The following is a 23,265-nucleotide window of genomic DNA, read 5'->3' as shown; positions in this document are numbered from 1 at the left end:
GTAAACAGGAAGAACCGACGAAAACCAGGGCAAATTTACCAGAACGATAATGATCGGACAAAAACTACTGAATGTGTTGTTTCTGTTTACGTATTAACCAACAGAGACGATGTGCCAGATTACCTGATGATAATCTAAATCACGTCTTGCAGGAGCCGTGAGAAAATTATCGACAAGGTTGGATAGACTTGCTAACATCGTGAGCTACTCAGACATATTGACGCGATTTAATTCCTGTCGTTTTTGCTAGGCGAGATGGCCCACTAACCTCCTGGCTGGTTTGCGCGTGAGGTCTCAGTTTGTAAAACCTCTCGGTTTTCAGTTTCTTCTACATTGTGTCACTTTATACTGAAGAAAATCTTAAACAATGGTTCAAAAAGACAAGACGCTGGAGACGTCTCAAGTCGAGGGCGAGCCGAGCCCCAGCCCAGTCTCCGGAGAGGCTTGTGCCGAGGCCCCCGGCCCGGTGGAGGAACCCAGCATTGGAGTCGAACCGACGGGCCACAGGAAATTCATTAGTGGAGTCGTGGAAGGTAATATTGCACACAGAGTAACCGGTTGCAGTCAACATTTGGTCCAGTGGTGATTTGCATACATTCGACAAATAAGGGAATGAAATGCAGAGTAGTAACTGCAGCGGTCATATTTGGTGGGGGACGATGGTTAATTTTGGCAGATGTCAAAAATTCAGTGAAACGTTAATGTCAGATTAGCTAACGTTAACATTTGAAGATGGTCAGTCAGAAGAAATCGAGTGTGAATCATTTATAAGGGGCAAGTGGTTGCCAAATTAATAAAACGGTTTGTTACAAGCTCATCAAGTGAATCATTCATGCAGATTTTAAATAACATTGCCAAATTTACATTCTTGGAGAGCCATATGTGCATAATGGAGGTGGGCATCCCAAACACGTCCCAGCCCCAGCTCACACCTGGGGGCAAATGGCCAGTTAAAGCAGTCAGGCAGCTGAACATACAGGAAATTTGGTTGATGATCTGTCAGCACTGCAGACTGTATTGAAACTGGTTGTGTTGTTTGTCCCAGGCTTTTATGGTCGACCATGGACAATGGAACAAAGGAAAGAGTTGTTCAGGAGGTAGGATAATATTTTTTGTTTTATTTTACCAATAACTTCAATCAAGTAACATTTGGTACATCATAGTTACGTGAAAGTTACATATATTTAGCTTTTACTACATTATCTTTCACAGGCAGCAGAAATGGGGACTGAATACGTACCTTTATGCACCCAAAGATGACTACAAACACAGAATGTTCTGGAGGGAACTGTACTCGGTGGAAGAAGCAGGTGAGATGTTTTTTTGATGTCCACTAAATAGAGTTTGGGATTAGCTCTTTTATCTTGGGGTGAGGGAAATGATGATGTTTCCTAAATTAAAAGGCAGCTGGCACACTCAGTTTTAAACATGATTGAAATATTAAAAAAAAAACTTACAAAACAATGCATTCCAATGATTGATGAATTTCTCCAACTCTTTCTTAGAGCAACTTATGACTCTGATCAGTGCTGCTAAGGAGCATGGGATAGAGTTCATCTATGCCATTTCCCCAGGACTGGACATCACCTTCTCTAATCAGAAAGAGGTTTCTACACTCAAGAGGAAACTTGATCAGGCATGGCAACATTTTGGACCACAATACTATAAAAAATGTGTAATAACACATAATCTACATCTAGAAGATTGCATGCTTCTTACACCCAGTGTCATTCTATATCCATTTTTCTTGATTTCATCCCTGTCCCTTACTCTCTCCCTCAGGTTTCTCACTTTGGCTGCAAGTCCTTTGCCTTATTATTTGACGATATTGACCACAACATGTGCCCTGCTGACAAAGAGGTGTTCAGCTCATTTGCACACGCTCAGGTGTCCATCACCAATGAGATCTTCCAGTACCTGGGAGAGCCAGAAACCTTCCTCTTCTGTCCCACAGGTAGCTCAATCCCTTGTCCGAATCCATCACACATTTTAATCGATTGCCCTAAAGGCAACTCATATGCACATGGGGAACTTTGTTTTATTTATACATTTTCTTTCTTTCCCTAAAATCCAGAGTACTGTGGAACATTCTGCTACCCAAGTGTCTCTCAGTCTCCCTACCTCCACACAGTAGGAGAGAAGCTGCTGCCTGGCATTGAGGTGCTATGGACAGGTCAGTCTGACGCAGTCCACTGGCTATTGGCCAACACCATTATTATTACTAACCATACTAAGTCATTAGTGTTAATGACTCAAAGTCAAAGATTCATGTGATAGATCCCGCTGTGTGGTGTCCTTTCTCCAGGGCCCAAGGTGGTGTCCAAAGATATCACAGTGGAGTCTATTGAGGAGGTGTCTAAAATCCTGAGAAGAGCCCCTGTGATCTGGGACAACATTCATGCCAATGATTATGACCAGAAGAGGCTCTTCCTGGGTCCATACAAGGGCCGCTCCACAGAGCTCATCCCTAGGTTGAAGGGAGTCCTCACCAACCCCAACTGCGAGTTTGAGTCCAACTTTGTGGCCATCCACACCCTGGCCACCTGGTACAAGTCCAATATGAACGGGGTGCGCAAGGATGTGGTCATGAGTAAGTGTGATAGGAACATTTCCAAACCTGTGAATCGAATATTTTGATGTGGACACAGTGTGATCTCTCTTTAAGTGGTTTGTTCAAACAGTATGAGGCTGTACTCCATCATCTGGTATAGTAATAGAACACTATATTAGTACATTAGTCATTTTTCTGTCTCTCTCCCCCTCTGTCCCCTTCCCAGCGGATGGTGAGGACAGCACAGTGTCCATCCAGATCAAGCTGGAGAACGAGGGCAGTGACGAAGAACTTGAGACAGACATGCTGTACAGTCCTCAGCTTGCCCTTAAACTGGCCCTCACAGAGTGGCTAGGGGAGTTTGGTGTGCCTCACCAATACAACAGTAAGAGTAGTCCCATTGTTACCTCCCATACTGCCTGTTTATATGTGCGGTCTGTGTTATAGCTCCATGCTCATGGCTTTTCTGGCATCAAGTCTTGACAACAGGCTCATAATGTTTCGTGGATAGTCTTAAATGCTATTTTTACGTTAGGTGAGAGAACACGATGCGATGAGGCTCTACTCTTTGTCTTTCAGGCCGACAGGTGCCTCACAGCGGTGCCAAAAACTCAACCATAGACGTGTCCTCCCTGAGTGCCCCCTCTCTCTGCTCCTCTACTACAGTCACCACTGTGTTCCAGCAGCCCATCATGTCTCCAGCCGTGCCGTCACTCTGCCCCGATCCACACGCACACCCCATGGCCAAAAGACAGCAGGAGCAGGAGGAGGAGGAGGTGAGGTTCACTAGTTATATTACAGACCTCACAGACAGAAATGTATGAAAATGAAATTATAGCCACGGCACTGTAGTCATCAAGAGGCAACTTCTGGTCAATCAGACAGGTGTGACATACTTCACTCTGTACCTGTGTGATATTAAACTTGGTCACGGTGTACAGAGAAAACATTGTGCTACAAATAATGTCTGTGCTTTATTGAGTAGTATGCAATTAATACTAGGAAATAAATAAGAAAGAAAATGTAATTTTATGAATATTTACCCCTTGGCTGCAAATTTTCACACACCTCATATTCATGTGTCTCCTTATATGGTGTGTCTGCCTTCCCCCTTCTTTCTGGTCACGTCCTTCCCCTCAATTTCTATCCATGCGCTGTGGGTCTCTACAGAATCTGTACTTGCTTCCAGATCTTTTCTTAAGCATTTTATTTAAGAGGAAAGCATCTGTGAAAAAGGTTATGAGAATATTTTTTACATTGTCCCTGTCTGTGGAGGTGCAGGTGGAGGTGGAGAAGAAAGATTCAGATGAGGAACCCATGGAGATGGTGGTGGAGAAGCTGGATGAGCCAGAGCCGGAAGCCGAGGCTGACCCAGAGGACAAACATGTTGGCCCCATCCTGACTGACAAGATGGCTGAGGACCTAAAGCCCATGGATACAGACAAGGAGAGCCTGGCAGAGTCCAAGTCTCCTGAGGAGTCCATCCAGGAAGACTCTGGAAGTGATATCGCCCCCATGCAGACAGATGAGCAGCTCAAACAGGTGCCACATGTGTTTCTGTGTGTTTGCTCTCATGCATGTGTGCATCCACTGCAATTGAATACAAAAACCCCTTTCCCTAGAAAGTCACATTATTGCTTGTTTGTTTCCTCAGGATGTGTTTGTTCCTGGGCCGGATGAGAAGCCCCTGTTCACAGCAGAGCCCCTCACACTGGAGGACCTGAGTTTGCTGGCAGAACTGTTCTACCTTCCCTACGAACACGGACCCAAGGCCGCGCAGATGTTAAAGGAGTTCAACTGGCTGAGGGCCAACAGCAGCACTGTCAGTGTCAACTGCAAGGGCAAGGAACCGGAGAAGGTGGGTTCAAGCATTATGCCTCACTGAGAAAACTATTGCATTATTGACAGGGAACTTATTCAGGCCTGGGGATGATGCTAGGCACTGCAAAACAAAATGGTGGATGTGTACTACCTATACTGCCCATTGGGTGGTGTGCTTGTGACGGGAGATGAAGCATACTTGTACCATAGAGCTTCATATTGTAGTAACTGTGTATTGGGTAAATAGATTACACTGTTGTCCCTCTGTTGCCCCTTACAAAGAGTCAGCAATAGAGTTGTACTATGCTAACTGTTTCTAACAACTTTTTTCTCATTTCCAATCACTGTTTTGTGCTGCAGGTAGCGGAGTGGCAATCTAGGGCAGAGAAGTTTGAGGAGATGTGCTGCTCAGTCATCCAGATGTTCACACGTCTGTCCAACTCAGCCAACCGAACCATCCTATATGACCTCTACCCTTACATCTGGGACATCAAGAGCATCATTTCTATGGTCAAGTCTTTTGTCCAGTGGCTAGGTATGTATGAGCAGGAACACAAGGCCCGTACCCCTACAGAGTAGAAGCATAGCAATAGTCTGATTGAATCTGGAAATACTGACCATAGTCAGTCTCAGAGAGACATTTACATGCAAAATCACCATATCACTATTTTTGTTATTGATATGAGATGATATTCAGAATATCTAAAGAACAAGCATTTTAATGCCTGATCATTGGGCTGCAGGGAACTTATCCTCTAGTCCAGTGCTTTGTAGTTTAATCATGCACATATATATTCATTCACACATGATGCACTGTCTGCTTAACAGATGGTAGTAGTATTATTTGTAAGACCCAATTAGTAAAATATGGTCCTAAACATCTTAGCCTCCAGCTGTACACAAGGTGAGAATATGAGCAGCCACTTAAGCCTCCAGTTTTAATGGATGGCATCCAGTGAAGATCAGCTTAGAACCGATCAGGCCAGATACATTGCCTCATACTAGTTTTGAGTCTATTAATTGCTCTTTTGTTTCCACATTTGTTTATTGCTTTTTTTTTTTTTTTGTCTGACTGAATGCCGCTTGCACTGCTAGCATTGCTAGCATCCTCCATATGTAAGCCATAACAAGCCGCTCCATCTTGGTGATATCTAAACTGGGTCTCTGTGGCAGCTGTCCCAGCAGGGTTACTGCTGCTTGCTGTGTATCCAGTAACATCACTGCTGCATTCCTACACAGACACACTTGCTTCCATCTCTCTGTCTGTGGGGATGGGCACCAGGGGGAAGTCCCTGTCCCCCCCTCCATGCCCTAGCGCGCACGCGAGCTTGGAGAGCAAGTTGACTACCTGACTGTGGAAGGCCATTCTGGTGCATAAACCAAATCAGAATCATCTGAAATGGTTGCTGCTCGCTCAGCTGGTTTTCACATGAACAATATGGATATATTACAGTGACAGTTTGGTGTCACAGCCTCACTGAGTAGCCTCTGTAATGAGGCTATTGATGTAAATATAAACCATCTGAATGATTTGCTCAAACTGTATGATGGTGGGCTCTGTCACCTGGTATAAGAAACAAAACAACACTTCTCTCTCTTGCTCTCTCCCTCATTCCTACTCTCTCTCTCCCTGAAACACACACCACACACATTGATTCATACAGAATCTCATGCAAATGATGCACCATGATACAGTTTGAGTGACATTCAGTCTTGTGATGATATCTCCAGTTTTTTGGAGTGTTCTTTGATAGTCTAAAGCACCAGCATGGCCTGTAAGTTACTCCCTGTAACGCAGTTTCATTCGCAGGTTTCTGTCCTGTCGGGCTATATGGTAAAGCTGAGGACTCTAGCCTACAGTACACAGCAGGCAGCATACCCACACTGGCAAAGCCACATCAAAACTGGACACCACTGGTATAATGCATCAGAAATTGATTATAACCACTCTACCAACAGTGGGGTTTTCCTTAAGCAGGAATCCCAGATTTTTGATGAATATCCCTACGAATATGATTATTTTTGATGAAAACCATTTATCACAATTGCAGTACCCAACAGTTTACCTTGCTGCAGGTTTTTACACCAGTCCCCCTCCATTCATCTTCTTCCTTTGTTTGAAGCTGTGCAGCCGGCACTTAGTCACAACCTCCCTGGTTTTTGTACTGCGAACACTTACTAATGACTATTTTCTACTGTTTTCTCCCTTCACCATGTACAGATGGAAGAATCCTCAGTACAAGTTTCTACTGCTGTTGGATCGACAGTGGGCGATGTATGCACAGTGCAGGCGTTGTCTCTTTCTTTTGTACATGTTTGGATTTGATTTATTTTATTTTTCTTATATCAGACCGATAAATGTAAAAGATTGATTTGGAGGAAAGGAAGCAGCCCTCCGGATGAAGTCACATTTTGCGCAGCGATTTAGCTTTGAATGATAAGTGTTAACTCCCAAATTTTTCTCTCTGACAGCTTCTCTCTAACTTGTTTTTTGTTTCTATCAGTAGGCTTATACAGATGGCTCAGACCAGCCTGATGCACCTACTCAAGGGAATTCACACCTAGCTTTGAAATTTAACTGTGACAAATGATCTTCATTCTTCTCACAGATAGCTTTAACTGTATAGTTATGGTCAGTGTGCTAGCCCAAATGTTTATGGCCATGTTGGTTGGACCATGCAAGACCAAGAGTTGCAGGTTTGCTACCTAACAGTGACCGCATCAAGCAGACTTGGTAGATAATTCAGGTGGAAATATTCCACTAAGAGATCATTTCTTAGTCCCTTATTTCACTTGGGAACGCTGAGTGAAGCAAGTTCTGAGTTCCTCCCCGTGGGTGCATCTGTGTGCTGTGTTGTGCCAGCTCCTCAGAGGAATTGTCTATGGTGTCAGGGTGAGGTTGATACTTAAAAGCAACAATGCTAGGTGTCATACCCGCGCGCTGCATTTGTCTGGTCACATGACAGGGCTCCCCGTCACCACTGTACATAGCCACTCAAGACTGAGACGTGATGCCACCTTGTAGCTGTAGAGAACTGTGACAAGCCGCTGTAACTTGCTAGCAGCAACACTACTGTATGTAGTCGCTAAGAACCAAGTGTTTTAGATATACTCCTCTTATATGCTGGGTCCCTGCAGCGCACCCCATCTCTGGTCTGTCCTGATCATGGCTTTGAATAGGAAGTTGAGAGGCCCCCTGATACAGGGGTGTTCATACTACCTCTCATTCTGTCTTCCTGGTTTGATGACTCATGCTCCCTAGTCATGTGACAAGGCAGATAAGATGAGAATGTGACTTCACACGAGGGGCTGAGATCAGTGGGGTGATGGCAGCTGAAGCTTACAGCTTAGAGTTTGAGTTGTATGGTTTTGGCTTCTGATAGCCAGTATAATATTTGTCAGCTCAATCTGCTCTCTTAAAATGAAGCAACGTACCCTTACTGAAACACCAAGGCACACCAGTTCTTTCCTTATGGCATTAAAATGGCATCCTCTCTTTGATCATTGTCCCTCTGCATGAACGAGCTAGATTCTTGCAAGACCGTCATAACATGTTATATGAAGCTTTTTGACAGTTTTTCATTGACATAGTCAATTTCAGGGTGTAAATCACAGGAAAAAAAAGTAGATTTGTTTTAAGCGATTCTTTAAGCATACGAAAAAGCATTAAAAAAAAAGCATTAAGCATAATTTAGATTTTGCACCAGATTCCTCCTGAGTTGCACACACGTAAGCTTTAGTTGCTTGAGCCCCATTTCATCATAAAATATTTCCTTTGATAATTTAACTATTCCAAACTAAGTCCTTTTGCGTTTTTCTGAATTCAGAATTCGATTGATTCGTTTATTTGGATTATGCTAATAGATACCTATGACCCCCTTCCTCCCCATCTCCCCACCCCATCATCTGTGTCAGAGAGCCCCATCTTGTGGTAACAATGTCCGCTTGGCTCTGCTCCTAACAGGGTGTCGTAGTCAGTCCTCAGCACAATTCCTTAGTGGAGACCAAGAGCCCTGGGCCTTTAGGGGAGGTCTAGCAGGAGAGTTCCAGGTATCCAATGCACTGAATTCACAGCAATCAAATGGAAAAAGAGTGTTATGAGTAAAGAAGACAATGGTATTGCGTGCGCAGGTATGAAAGGGTTTGGTCTGTCTAAGGTGAGCTGATTGTGATGTTTCGGGCTCTAAAAAAATGTGGTTTCATCCCCTTCCCTTGTACCCCAAAGAAGTCCATGTCCTGAGCTATGAGAAAGTGCCTCAGTGTATTTATAGACATTTGTCATCAGTTTGGGATACATCAATCTGTCTTAGGGGAAAGGGTGACCTGAAACCCGTCCATGCAAAAGAGGTTACAGCCAATGTTTGGCGCGGCATTTTCTAATTGACTCTCTATTTTGATTTCTTTCAGCGACTGCCCAAAGGAGATGCTGCTTTTCCCTAGCGCACGCAGCGCAAGCAAGCATGGCTAGGTTTTATTTTCATGACATCTCATTTCTTTGCAGGAAAGCACAGCGCAAAAATTACCCCCCCCTAACCCTTTGCACGCGCAAGCGCAAGCATCGCAGCGCCAGCGAGAACGCAAGCGTGTTCGCAAATGGAAAACTCCATGAACAAACACACTTGTCCAGCCTAGAAATAATATCTCCAACTTTGGAGAGTAGCAAGACTCATAGTGGCAATCGATCCGCTATTGAATTAATTATCTCAGATAACTCTTATTTCATTTACCTCTTTGGTTTTGTTCCTGGAGTTCTCTCTGTCTCTCTGCGCAAGCATCATTACTTTTCTCAACAGGAGGGTCCTGCGCAGCGAAATATTGCGATGCCTAACAAAAGGGAAAGGAGCATCTCCTTCAGCCAGTAAAACCTTACTCAGACCAAAACGCTACCCTCATTTTGTTTCATTTTATTTGAAAAACAAATATGGATTGCCTGTTGTGCTATGTTCTTTTAGCAAAAGTCAGAAAGGTGTTGTGTGACGTTTGCTGCTGTTGTCCACTGTCAGATCAACAAGGAACATGGGTCATTTTATGTTACATCTGTATATGATGTGGGGTTTTTTTTACAATATTTGTCAGTCCAGAGCACTGTTTTCCCCAGTTCCTTTTGGTCTGATAGTAGCTCAACTGCAGCAAATAGGCTGTGAGGCAGTCAGCCAAGGCCAGCACAACACCTGGTCACCTGGAAACTGAACCTGTCTGTTTTGATACCCACAGCGATTGTTGCCAATAGATGGGGCAAACGATCTTTTCTACCAACCTCCACCCTCAATGCCAACCTCCAAAATCTATTCCATAAGGCCATACTTTCCCAAAGATGAGGTGAGATGTGTGAGTGTGTGGGTGTGTGTGGGGGGGGGTTAATGACTTGAAAGCAGCGATACCCCTTGTTTTTGAGCATCACAAACCAAAAATGTTTAGAACCACTGCATTACATGTATGATTGCTGAAATGATGTTGGCCAGTCACTAGTATTCCCAGCAGAGCCGGCCTAGTTTAAACAGTGCATGCTTTGCGCTTAATGTGCCATGCTGCTACACTTAACCATTCTGTAGACAGCAGACTTATGTGCTGAATGTAAAGGCAGCTTTAGGTAGCTTCTTTATGTATATATCTGTGTGGCATTTTCTGGGCTTAGCTAATTTGACGTTAAAAATGCACTCTTGGAGGGTGCCATAATGGGTTAAGTTATTGTGTGTGTGTGTGTGTCATCTCATACCCTCCTATGCCATTTGTGTCTGTCTTTTTGCAGGCTTCTATCTATAAAATCTGCAAAGAGATGTACTCTGAAGGAATAGAAGAACTTCCTTTCCCTGACCAGGATCCCGACCTCATAGGAGACAGGTAAGACATGGAGTTGTATTCTAGTAAATGTTCACAGTCAGCTTTTCTCTGCAGTGCAAATCAATCATATGGCTCACTAAATTCTCACTATCTGTTCACAGGTTAGTAGGAGGTTTCCTGACTTTGAGTCCGGACTATGGCTTTGTGCTAGAAGACGAGGAAGGGATCTGCGGTTATGCTCTTGGTACTGTGGATGTCAAGCCCTTCATCAAGAAGTGCAAGTTGAACTGGATTCCCTTCATGCAAGAGAAATACCACAAACCTGACTGTGAGAAGGACCTCTCAGAGGCTGAGGTAGGATCAGCCTCTCTACCTATCATAATCTTTATACCATGTGGCATGTGATTGTGTCACCTCTTTTGAATTCATGCAATTCAATTTTACATTACTATCTCTGTCTATCTGTCATCCTTGTAGAAGATGATGCTGAGTTTCCACGAAGAGGAGGAGGGTCTTCCAGAGTCGTTCCTCTCCAACTTCCCCTCTCTCATCAAGGTTGACATTCATGCCAATGTCACTGACCCCAGTGTGGCTAAAAGCATGATGGGATGTCTGCTATCTTCCATCAAGGCCAACGGTAGGTGGCAGCCATCATCAACTATGAGGACTACTACTGACTACTACTTACTACAACTACAGGAAGAGTGTGTGAGCAAGACGAAGAGAGAGATCATCTATAGTCAATGTGAACATATTTTTAGATTCTTTTTGAAAATGGCCACTGAGTCCGCCTCATGATCTGGGATAGAATATTCTGTAGCCTTGTTGAATAAAACAAGAAACTTGTCATCACTATTAATTGAAAAGTTAGGCATGTTTTAAAGTCCTGCAGTGGAAAAGCCAATCCAAAGTCTTCTACACAATTAAAAGAACCTAAAAGTCTAAACGACACATCGTGTCTGTGCAGGACATTTTTAAAGAATTCTGTTTTGAGAAAATGCTGAGGATTTCGTATGAAATACTAATACTAATACTAATTATTTGGCATATCTCCACATTGGCTATGGATAGGTCTGTATTCATTATTTATGCTCGTGTGCCATTTGACAGTAATTGAATACAGGATTTTTATATTTTTTAATAGGGAACAGGCCCATCTGTTTTGTTTTTTGTTCTGCTTAAGTGGCCTTGCTGTTTTTAATTTCAGAGCCTTGGTCATTTAATTAAAACAAAGCATTTTGGGATCGTTTATATTAATTCACTATTTTCAACTGTTAATAAACACTGACAGCACGCATATGTTCATTTCTGACATTGTGTTATGAATTTCATAGCCTATATGATTAGAAACAGTTTAATGTATTTGATAGAAGGTATAGCCTATGCTGCTGAAGACCTTTTTCATGTGTTACCAGCAGCAAGAGGCGAGTCGGCACCTCAGTCATCAAGCACACACTAACATATTTAACTGTTTGGATAAAAACTATACATGGTTAGACCAGCAATGTTATGTAATCAAAAGAACATTCTGTTCAACGCAGTGCTATAGTGAGATTTTACTGTTTATGCTTGCTGTGCACTTTTACATGATGTGCCATTGTAAGTAGAAAGTCTGTCAGTAACTGGAATTTATGGTGTTAAAATCCCTCTGATAGGTAATGCCCCCTCTTTTGCTGACTGCCTTTGTTTCCATCTGCTTTTTTGTCTTTCACTTCCAGGGTCCCACGGTGTATTCTGTGAGGTTCGTCAAAGTGATAAGAGGATGTTGGACTTCTATAGTAAGCTGGGCTGCTTTGAGGTAGCCAAGATGGAGGGGTTTCCCAAAGATGTCATCATTATGGGACGCAGCCTATGAGGAAGTGTACTGCTCCAACAACCGCTCCAAACAGACAGAGAGAGCAAGCAGCAGTCAACAAGGCTCTTGAACATGTTTGCTACCTTCATGAGACAAACTTCCATGATGATTTTATACTACATTACCATCTGGGCTAGCCCGAGATAACCTGTTTTTAAGATTGTGTACAGAAGCACAGCAGTCGCACAGATTCTCAGTGCTATTCCTAGATGTTATGGCTCTGTTGGATTCAAAGAATCCAAAGCTAAAGGGCCAAGAAGTGATCTGTAGTCTCAGTAAGTCAGTTGATTTGAGCCAACATGGAAGAGTCGCCCTCCAGCATTGAATTCTGGGCTACCTCTACTCGTATACCTCCAGGAGGCAGGAGGTGACAACTCCATAAGCCTTTCTGATTTAGTCCAGTAGCCGCTACATGGATTATGGCCCGCATGCCATAACGCAAAGTGTCTGTATCTGAAATGGAGAGAGCAGAGCTGTGAAATGAAGGCGACCTGTGTCTCACGTAGTGCCTTACTACCCTTAGGTCCTGCTTTTACCAGCTTTGACAAAGAATGCAGCTGTAGACAAAAGTAGGACACCATTATACGGGTTGTAAGGTGTTATGTGAGATTTTGCCTTTCATCATCACACCATGGTATTTCCATTGGCTCTTCAACAGGTTTGGGGAAAGAGGCCTTAAGTATACCATTACCATTTTCTCCTGATTTTAAGGGGCACGTCTCTAACAAAAAATCTGGCATTTATATGCCATAAGACGCCGCGTGCATGCGTATGGAGGGTGAAAAATATGGCTTTTGTGGTTTGTTACAGCCCTAAATAGTTGATAGTGACAGACCAGCAAAGTGAAGTATTTGTTGAGACTTTTGAAGACTCAGCTAGAAAGTCCTCTGAATTTGGAAAGTGAGAGAAAAGCTTCTATTGTTTAATAAACATAGTTCTCAGCCAATCCCTTTCCAGCGCTTTGCTTTTGGCCATACCTTTTTTTTTTTTTTTTTTTAAATCAACAATTTTTAATTTATATTTCCCCTTTTAACTATTGCCTTTTGGTTCATTGCCTTTGAATTTTAGGTTTATGTTGCAGAGCCCAGTGTCTCAGGGGCTTGTTTCTGCTTAAAGGCTTTCTCACCTGTGTCAGTCAGTGACAGCTAAAGATTTGTGACTCACACATCGGCCTTATGGCTCAAATTCTGGTCGTGCAGCCTGCAACTCCCTGGCATTAGCTGTCAAATGTCTTATCAATAGCCTACCTGATCTCACACTCCAGCACAGACCGCTTTCAGGAAGCTTGAACTGATTGACACAGGGTTCCCACGGTCAGAGAAAAACTCGGATGGTGTGGAAAAGTTTATGGAAAGTGATACATTTTCTAAAGGTTAGGGAAACGTTCTGTTTTTTTGTTTCATAAATGTGTTTTCAATTGGTTAAGTAGTTCATGTGAAACTTGCCCATTGGTATATCTCGTTACCTTTTGAAGAAAACGAAAAATGTCCTTACAAAAGCCCCAAGTGATAGCTGTGCCCAGTGAAAAATGCATTCAGACATTCCGATCAGCTATTCAGCGGAAAAATGTAACATTTGAAATTGGAGGCTGGCAAATATTCACATTGGAATATGATGAGTAAAAATATATAGGAATCCTGTCGACAATTACGACTAAGCTTCAACCCTCCCACTGTAACGAGCTGCTCAGTTCCTCATGATAACCACTATACCAAGACCTGAACTGTAAAGCGGAAGGTAATCTGGGCTATATTCAAGAGATTGCAGTGTTAGCACATGTTCAGGTCTGCTGTGCTAAACTATATCTTTTGCTTGGCACGGTAGTAGTGAGCGATCATGTCACGTTTCTCAGTTGCATTTGGTTGCATTCCTTCCTGCATTGTTTACAACATTGCACACTCTTGAATGTATGTTCTCTCAGTGAAGCCTTGGGCAGCGCACTTAGGACCGCTGAGGTTATTGAATCCTGTCACCAAAGTGGCACTGACTCCCACACCATTGTACTAATTGTGGGGGTCTGGAACTAATATTCCTAGGCCTTTTCGTATCTCTCTGTTGAATGTTTTATACTCCGACGCATTTCCCATTTCTTTTGAGTTAAAAAAAAAAAAAAAAAAAAAAAAGCACTTTGACCGTAAACGAGTGTTCTTCTGTTGGTTACACGAGGATCATCTGTTGCTCATGCTCTTCAGTAGCTGCCTGCCAATGTGATGCTTTGATACTGTGTACATTCATGATGTGCATGAGGTGTATTGGATTTGCTGTGGCAGCCATTAGAATAACCTCATTTTATGCTACATAGGGGGGAAGAAGCATGCCACGCACCTCTATGTGCATAATACGCTAGTACATAGACAGTCTGTAAACACTGTTAATCATAGTGTTATTATTTTGTATATCTGTTTATTAAAATTATGTCCAGCATTCTGTTTTTCTTAAAAGGATGCCACACACCGCCCTGTTCTGTCCAGCCGTCCCACCTGGCTGTGTCCCAGTGAGGCGTGAAACTCAACATCAGACTTGCTCTTCATTCTGAGATGAGAGCAAAGTCCTCACGCTTGTTTTAAAAAGGTTCTTTTTGCAGTTTGTCTAGAGCTTTCTCCTCTGCCAACTTGATTTGATAGACATAGGCTGTAACTGAAAGGGCTTCGATTGTACATTTTGATTGTTGGAATTTGAGTTTAGGGTTGGGGGAGGGTGGGGAGGGGGGTCATAAAAGTAACAATTTATGTAACATTTGTATGTAAGATAAGATTCAAAACTAATAAACCATGATAAGTGTTACTCCCTTCCTCTTCTTATTTGTGTTGCACAGAACTTTGTTTGGATTGAAGGGGTTAAGATCACATGATCTATTTAAACCTCCTTCCCTTTAGTGAACTTTCTGTTTTGTTTATCAGTCGTTTCTGTTTTTGACGGATGAAAGAAAGGAAGGATGTGCCCACAAATGAAACACACCTCCCTCGCCGTGCCGTGGCGCATAGTGATGACGCGTCAGACACGCTCATAATTTGCGACGCGCTTGTTATTTTTGTGGAGGCTTCATTTAGCGAAAGTGTCCGTAGAAAATCCCAATCTCAGACAAAATGTCTTTCCACGATGATGAGTCCTCGGATATCGGACGTGTTGGCCAGTCGAAGTTGGAGAGCTACCTTTTCAGTAAGAGCATTTTACAGACCGTGCAGCTAGCGGACCTAGCTATGATTGTGTTGTAGCCAGGTTGTCGCACACGTGGGTTTTCTCCATGTGAACCAGACAGCGAAAAAGATGTGCTTGTTTTAAAAAAATCCTCCATTTTCTGTAATATGAGCCAATGCTGTACATCAAATCAAACGTGAAACACTTGCAATAAAATGCAACATTGTCCCTTCAGGCTGCGAGCTGTCGTCTAAAGTTCCCTTCTACACTTTCCAAGGGGATGAAGAGGAGGACTTGGAGCACTTCCTTGAACTACGAACGGTATTTGCAATGGCAACTAATTTACATGTTTTAGCCAGTAATTTTGTATCATCAGATCACCTGGGATGCAAAAGATTATGTCCTCATTGTCACTAAACAACCACCAAGCACTCATTTTAATGCAGTGGTTACAAGGCAGTCCTCCATAAAAAGTACAAGTACCCAAGCTTGTTTAACGTTGTTTCAGTGTCCTCTTTATTTCTGATATAGTGACAACATGAATCCAGCAATCAGATCATATGCTGAGCAGACTAAGTGTGAGTAAAGGCTTAAAGGCTGGATGAATGTAAACTGAGTTGATCTGTGTTACCTGTAGGTTTGTCTGGGAGAGGGAGCCAAGGAGGAGAGTAACGTGGTGGAGGTGACAGCCATGAACCACCAAGGAAAGACGATCTCAGTGCCTATTGCTAACCTTCATATCAACTGCCTGCCTACGGTACAGTATGATGACTGCTCTCTATAGGCACACTAATGTGCCACAAGTGAAAACAGTTTCAACAGAGCCTTTTGTTCTGCTGTCTCATCTCCTCCCTCCTCTCTCCAGGTGAGTCTGGGGGAGTTTGAGCTGAAGGCTCCAGTGACGATCCGGCTGAAGTCTGGGACAGGACCGGTCACTGTCAGCGGTTTACACCTCATTGGTAAGAGAGGGCTGGGGCCTAATTTCACTCATCCATTCCAAACACACATCCAACCTGCCTAGCATTCTGCAAGCCACACTTTAATTTGACCAATATGGTCATAAACACTGTATTCAGATCTACACAAGTTGTGGATTGTTAAAGTGCAGCTACTGGTTAGGCTGTTGGTCATTCTTGTGTCATTTATTGGTACGGTATTGTTAATAAAGAAATCTAGCATCATCTTCACAAAGAGTGAAAAATGTACACAGTGCATTTTATGAAAAATCATCTTATTAGCCAAAGACAATAGGCTTATGTTAGGTGTTTGTCAATCACTGTATTTAACTCAAAGCACAATGTGCTGTAGGTTATATTTAAATTGTATTACAATCTTAGGTTTGAATCACCTGAGTGCTCCCAAAACAATATTAGAATAGCTGGGCTATGATGCTAGAAAACTGGGATTCTTAAGGTTCAGAGATACCTTGAGTATTACAGTTTCAGAAAATATTGTGATTTTCTTTCAGTTGACCCGACTGCAAGAAAAGCTGAAATATTCCTTGCAAGTGTTAAATCAATAACACTTGCAAATGAAAATCCACAAATTCATTACTTTCAGACTTTCAAGCTGTATTTCAATTCCCATTTTTAAGAGTTCAACAAGCTTGGAATGGGTATAAATTTATAGATATTCCAAGGAAACCACAATTCCACAATTGTTCTACCCCTACTACAATCCACTGACTGTAATGAGTGCATGCAGCTGCACATATAAATGTAATACCTGCATGCCATCTAAAGCAGCGATTAACGTCGTCTTCCCTCCTCCCACAGCCTCAGAGGTTGCAGACTCCGACCTGTCTGACGAGGATGATGAAGACGAGGATGAAGAGGAAGAGATCATCCCCATCAAACCAGCAAAGAAGAAGCAGAAGCTCTAGGCCCCACGAGTCATCGATGGGTTATAAGAAATGCCACAATCCTCTTGTACCAGATGGACACACTTTACACAGTTACTTCTTCCACAGCTCAGTGAGGGCAGAGTGTGGTCAAGGCTGAACATGCTGCTGGAGGAAGGGATATTGAACTGTGAGCTTTGTATCTCGTGGGGTGTCGATGTTCTCGCCTCACCGTTCTTCAGTCTCTCTTTGAGAGCTCTTGGTCTTGGCAGTGTATTAAACTGCAGGTAGAGCAGCCGTTGATAGAAGAACTTTGTTTTTGTTACTAAAATGCTGTTCGGTCTTTTATACTGTATAATATACAATCACTGCTGAGATGAATTTATTGCAACAGTGGTGGAGAAACGTCTTTTACCACCGGTGGATCCTGGTATCGTGTCTGCAGCTACACTGTTGTCATAGTAAAACAAAACATTGTGTGTATACTTCGCATGGCAATTTTTAATTCGATCATTTTTGAAAATTGGGTTTCCAGACAAGTGTGATTTCAGCTGGTCTCTGTCTACAGATAGGCCTGGGGGTTCACAGTGTTCAGATGATTTAAACATGAATATTGAAATTGTATATTTGTCATACATTAAATGCTCTCAGTTCACCAGAGCACCTAATTGGTAGTTCCAAAATACTTTTTATTCTTTCTATGCGAGATGGCGATCTTGTAGCGTGACATATTTTGTACATTTGGAGATTGCATCAAAATAACAACTTTGGATTGTCTCTAGTTTCATTTATCTCTTATGAAGTCACACTAACTGCACTGATTTTTAGCCTATCGCAATCATGAAACATGTATCTACATGGCCACCTAAGTATAACACACACTCCCTTACCGCCGTCTCTGGAATTAAATGAGGCACAGCACAGGTAGTTTGTAAATCAGATGTGTTCAAGAAACAGTCAGCTTAAGTGAATTTGAATCAATACTGAATGACTATTTGCGTAGCATTTTTCTAAAACAAGTGATGAATCAGAGGATGAATCAATGGGATGAAAAAAGTGATGGGAAAACTAAAGAACCATGAGCTGAGAGCAAGATATGTCAATAGATATGGATCTATGCCTGGGAAGCACTTCTACTTCAAGTCAGTTGTTGTGGTGTGAAGCCATTAGCCAAGCTGACAATAAACCGCAACAATAGATAACTCATAGGACTGGCTGTACCGTGACATAGCAAAAGATTTGATATCATTTAAAGCTTTACAAAGACAGACATGATCTGTCGACTCTGCATCTGCGCATACACATTATGATCCCATCTGCACAGCGCAAACATCCTCACTGTAAACACGCTCTTTGTAAGACAGTTGTAAACTTTAAGTCACTGAGAGAGAAAAGATCATCTCCAGGGAAATATTACAAAACACATTTTCAGGGTCGCTGGGGGGGAGGGGGGGAGGGGGGGCTGTAACCGGTTCATCTGCAGAAGATTATCAGAGCCCCTTGTTGAAGTAGACATACTGCACTTTCTCTCCATATTGAGACGCAATGGAGTTCCTTAGCTCTGGTTCCAGTTTGGACACGGCAATGGAACTAGAAACACACACACACACACAGAGGAAAGACCTTCCTGATCACCTATAAGCGTCTGACAGAAAAAAGCATTTAGCTCTACATTGATGATTTACAAGGGTTTTCCTTTCTTCTATCCATTTGTCAGCTGTTGTTTAACTCACCAGTTCTGTGGGAAGAGTGAGCAGGCTGCTGGCACCATGAAGATAAGGCTGGGAGAGACACAGGGCAAGACATGGGAGAGAGCGGGGAGAGAGCGGGGGGGGGGGGGGGGGGGGGGAGGAGATGCAGTGTTTAAGCCCAACGCTTCCCACAGTCCTGTCCGGCAGATAAATGAGAATGTATTGTATGCAGAATTAACCAGCGCGGCTTTGTTCACTTACAACACTCCCACCATCATCACTTGCAGAGGCGCGTGGAGGAATGTGATCCTCTGGAAAAAGAAAAACGTAAAATCAGTTCTCTGTTTACTCTACAGAAGAATCTAGTAATACAAACCCACACTACACCGTACGCACACACACACAGCTCACCTGCATGAATTTATACTTCTCCAGTCTCTGCATGATGATGGGCAGTATGACTGGAAGAGCGGGACAGGAAAAAAAAAAAAAGGGGGTAAGTTGAGGGAGGGAATGCTAAACAAGATACCGCTGAGAGCCAGATGTCCACATGAAGGTAACGCTAACACGACTTCTGTCCTGACAACTTACTCATGCCAGGGGCTGCCATGGTAACGCGAGAGATGACCACCTGCGTGATACCCTTGATGGCAGCTTTCTGTTAGTTTATAGCGGAGGAGATGGAAGTCAGGGGGGGGGGGGTTGAAGGAGGGAGGGAGAGAGGGAGGGGGGTCTAATTAAAGGAAGCTTGAATAAATATGCGGGGTGAATTATTAGTGCGTGCTTCACAAGCCCTCACCCTCGAGTGTCCCAGCTTATTGCCGTTCTCGTCTGTGACAGCGATGCCAGTGAGAATCTCCCTACGGACGGAGACAAAGACACACCCATAGTGAGTCCACATTCACTTGAGCTCACCAAAAAAACCCACATGCACACACACACACACACATATATACACACACACACACACACACACAGCGGTGGTACTCACTGTTGTCTCATCATGGGGATGTTGACACAGTTAGCTGCCGCCACCGCTGCGAAGGGCACCCAGCGGGCCACCAGGGGGGGGGCTCTCTGGGAGGGGAGGGCGGAGGTAAGAGGAGGGGGGAAACCAGGGAGGGATGAGGAAGGACAGGGAGTGGGCAGTGAGTCTACAGACAGTGTCAGCGAGTGAGCTGATGACCTGATATCACATGATCCGTTTGGGGTTTTGATGTAACTGTGCGCATTTACAGCGTAGGGTCATCAAAGAATCTGGCTTCTCATGTCTCAGCCCTTCCTTTAGGGGGCGTTATAGGGAGCGGGGGTGAGTTTTGTTGGGGAATTACCTTGAAGTTTCATATGACAGCGTGACAGTGTGTAACAATCTAATATTAACTAATTAACGTCATCATGAAAGTATGCTTCCTATTATTTTCCAGCACAATGAATGCATATCAAACCATGATTCACAGATCAAAACACACCCAACTACACTGAGAGGAGGTTTTGTGAAGCTTTACACTACTATCATGAGGTAGGACAGCTTTATGGGTCCAGCGTCAGTGTGCTGTTGTCAAGTCCTTACCTTGGTGTAGAGGTTGAGGCCTACAGCTGTGGCCAGAGCAGTGCTTGTAGCTGTGGCATAAGCCACTCCGATCTGCCTGTTAAGAAAAAAGTGCATTAAAAAAGTGCAGAAAAGTGCATTAAAACAAAGTAATTTCATTGAGAAAAAAGAGACAGACGTCACTCACATCAATATGTGATACCCTGATACAATGTCTTAAAGGAATAGTTCACCTCAAAATCCAAATTATATCATATATCATTAACTATTGAAGTTAACGATCTTTTTACAGCTCCAAAAGAAACATAAAATCTCCATCCAGTGTTTTGTAGTCAAACAACTGCACAAGACCAGTATTTTCCCCATTATCTCCTGTATTTTCCTCACTGACCATGCTCTGGTCCCACGCTCCCTACAGTAGCAAGCAGAGTCTTTCACCAGAGTGCTGTATGGGTGCATGCAAAATCTGATGGACATTTTATGCTTGTTTGGAGCTGTAAAAGAGATATCCGCATTAACTTCAATCGTTTGGGAGAAGGCTGAGATGGAACTACGGGGGCTAACTCTCGCTGTGTGATTGGTGGTGCGACAAACTTCAGTGGAGTTTTGAATGACATGGGGGTGAGTAGATAATGACTGAATTTTAATTTTAGGGAGAACTATTGTAAAGTACAGTGAGAATAATGAGAGTAGCTATGAAAGAATCGTACATCCGCTTTGACAAAGGTAACTGTGGTCTTTTCTGTGTCCTTCATTTCTGGCTCATGTAATAATGGGAGATCTGCTGGCTGATGTTATGACCAGTACCACAGTGTAGTTACTTACGTGTTGGAGATAGGCGATGCAGCATTGCGGTTAGTGTAGTTGACCAGGGCGTTGAAAGACTGGTTCACCCACTGCCAGAACACCACTGCCGGTACTGTCCTGCAGAACAGCACAAATAAACACACACACATACACACACATCCCTATCGTCATCCTCCCTTGTGATTCTCCACCCTGCTGTGAACGTGGAGTTTCCGGGCTCTCACCTGTAGAACTGCAGCATGAAGCCAGTGATGGCCATACCACCAGGCACCTGGAAGGACATGCGTCCAATCAGGTTCATACGATCGCCGGTGTCTGGGTGGAAGGCAGAGTCGTACAGTTTCTTAGCGTAGAACAACTGCTCCTCTGTGGTGCCGGGTGGTACACTGCCCGCTCTGACACACACACACAGACACACACACACAAACAACGTATTACAACTGATCCAGCAGACATATGCCATGGATAGGTGAGCGTCATCTCCCCACCTGCAGCTCTCCACCAGTTCTTTGGCCCGGTCCAGAGTGGCATCAGGCAGCAGGGCAGTTCGACAGTCTGTGATGTTGAAGAAGTGTTTCAGCCGGCCGGTAAATGTAGTCTGGTCCCACCGGGGAGCATCGATGTCAAAGTGGCTCAGGTCCATTCTTAATGCACTGGGGAGAAGAAGGTGAAAAAAAAATGTACAGTCCTACGGCATACAGTATTTCTAACTCCTGTGGCCCATGTGGCCTACTTTGAGCCCTGAAACACTATAGGAAAATCATCAGAGAAAGGCCTGAAATTGCATTTTTCGATCTCTCAAAAGAGGAAGTGCGTTTCTGTCTTGTTGGAATGTTGTCTGTTTGCCCTGCTGTTTCCTTTCAGCTGAAACTTCGAAACAAAACAAAAAAACATAATTTTCCCATAACGTAACTTATGTATATATGGTACTCCATAGTTAGTATACAATGGCCTTAAGGGGGTCCCCAGCAAAATGAGGAATAATGTAATTTCAGTGTAATTTAACTCACTACAAATTACCCTAGAGAAATGAAAATGAAATGAAAATAATAATCACAGGTTTGACTCTCACCACTATTATCTCCCCACTTACAGTGTGGACAGTTATGCGATTTAACACTAAATTCCAGCCTGATGTTGCCTCAGACAAAATCTTATCAGAAGGGGGTCTGTGGCCTAATGTGTGTCTATTTGGGGGTCCCTATCACTATAAAACTCCTATTACCCGAGGGATTTATGGGTTTGCTGTGATATTTGTACAGTAAACCTCTAAAATGTCTTAGGAACTTAGGACTCCAGTTTTTCCTGAACCTTTTTGAAGCGATGGGCATTCTCAAATCTGTCTCGTTGCCATTTAACAGCATGAAAAACCTGACACGACACATCTCCATGCAGTGAAGTATGCCTATTGACTCATCTGACTGCCCAGACTTTGAGCTCTGCATGTTTACCAGCAGCCCTGCCTGCCTGCCATATGCTGCTCATTTACACAATTCATTACCGAGCGCTGGAAATCTTTCCACGCAGTTCATTTGGCTCATCAGCGAACATCATGTTTGAAAGTACACGGGGTTTTTACATACCGATAGAAAGGGGAATATTACTGTATAACTCGGGGAAAGCACAACTTGGGGGTTTCTGGCCGCTGCTGTTGTCAGCTGGTGGAAAAAAGAAACTTCTGAAATGAGAGTTGCCTGTTGGTTGTAGCTGTGTGTGTTTTTATGCCCCGACACATTGCCTCAGTGCGGACATTCAACATTTCTAATTTAATCTAACTTCATCTGACCCAAAGCGATGCGGTAAAAAGGTGATGAACGTGGCAGGACAAGTTCCACTCAGACGCAGAAGTAGCTAATTATTATTCTATCATATACAACTTTCAGCAACAGTGAGTTTAAATCAGGCATTCAGATATTTGCGACATGCATTGATCTGAAATCGGTATTAAAAGCAAAAATAACAGAAGTTTGCTAATGTAAATACCTGGCTGAAACAACTTCCTGCTCGCTTTCTCGTCAGCGTGACGTCACCAGGGGGCGTATGTTTTCCATACCGGGATGAGCCTCTTTGGCTATTCAGATGCATCAAATCAGCAAAATCAATTCATAGCCGAACAATTTGTACAGTTGAATGGTTACAACAAAGCTGCTGGTGAGTCTTCCACGCTGTCTGACTGTGGAAGTGAGATCTTTACTCAGATCACAGGATCCTTTGATATGGGCTCTATTCAAA

At 43.3% G+C, this 23,265-nt stretch overlaps 3 protein-coding genes across 4 annotated transcripts; 2 read left to right on the top strand and 1 right to left on the bottom strand.

Moving 5' to 3' along the window:
- Positions 1-17: 17 nt before the first annotated feature.
- Positions 18-14,432, top strand: oga (O-GlcNAcase). 2 transcript variants are annotated; one of them, XM_071903868.2, is made up of 18 exons: positions 18-533; positions 1,046-1,097; positions 1,213-1,310; positions 1,506-1,636; positions 1,783-1,954; positions 2,075-2,173; positions 2,306-2,590; positions 2,778-2,936; positions 3,131-3,327; positions 3,839-4,093; positions 4,206-4,409; positions 4,733-4,907; positions 8,337-8,422; positions 9,587-9,691; positions 10,122-10,213; positions 10,315-10,507; positions 10,631-10,790; positions 11,872-14,432. In XM_071903868.2, the coding sequence occupies exons 1-18, from the start codon at positions 368-370 to the stop codon at positions 12,006-12,008; spliced, it is 2,766 nt and encodes a 921-aa protein (XP_071759969.1). In that variant the 5' UTR covers positions 18-367; the 3' UTR covers positions 12,009-14,432. The 2 variants fall into 2 exon arrangements, with proteins under 2 accessions (XP_071759969.1, XP_078144723.1); XM_078288597.1 differs by having other exon boundaries at positions 3,833-4,093.
- Positions 14,433-15,029: 597 nt separating this feature from the next.
- On the top strand, positions 15,030-17,669 carry npm3 (nucleophosmin/nucleoplasmin, 3). The gene is made up of 5 exons (XM_071903845.2): positions 15,030-15,167; positions 15,382-15,467; positions 15,784-15,903; positions 16,012-16,105; positions 16,922-17,669. Exons 1-5 carry the CDS (start codon positions 15,095-15,097, stop codon positions 17,026-17,028), a joined length of 480 nt encoding a protein of 159 aa, XP_071759946.1. The 5' UTR covers positions 15,030-15,094; the 3' UTR covers positions 17,029-17,669.
- On the bottom strand, positions 17,461-23,041 carry LOC139915278 (sideroflexin-2-like). The gene is made up of 12 exons (XM_071903857.2): positions 23,017-23,041; positions 21,522-21,686; positions 21,258-21,428; positions 21,052-21,150; positions 20,248-20,323; positions 19,669-19,754; positions 19,477-19,537; positions 19,269-19,335; positions 19,089-19,138; positions 18,939-18,988; positions 18,720-18,767; positions 17,461-18,576 (listed from the first exon to the last, which is right to left on the bottom strand). The coding sequence occupies exons 2-12, from the start codon at positions 21,674-21,676 to the stop codon at positions 18,477-18,479; spliced, it is 963 nt and encodes a 320-aa protein (XP_071759958.2). The 5' UTR covers positions 21,677-21,686; positions 23,017-23,041; the 3' UTR covers positions 17,461-18,476.
- Positions 23,042-23,265: the final 224 nt, after the last annotated feature.

Source organism: Centroberyx gerrardi, chromosome 15 (genome assembly GCF_048128805.1).
Source record: "Centroberyx gerrardi isolate f3 chromosome 15, fCenGer3.hap1.cur.20231027, whole genome shotgun sequence".
Taxonomy (NCBI): Eukaryota; Metazoa; Chordata; class Actinopteri; order Beryciformes; family Berycidae; genus Centroberyx; species Centroberyx gerrardi.
Note: the sequence above shows the minus strand (reverse complement) of the source record. Positions and strands in the feature narration are given on the sequence as shown.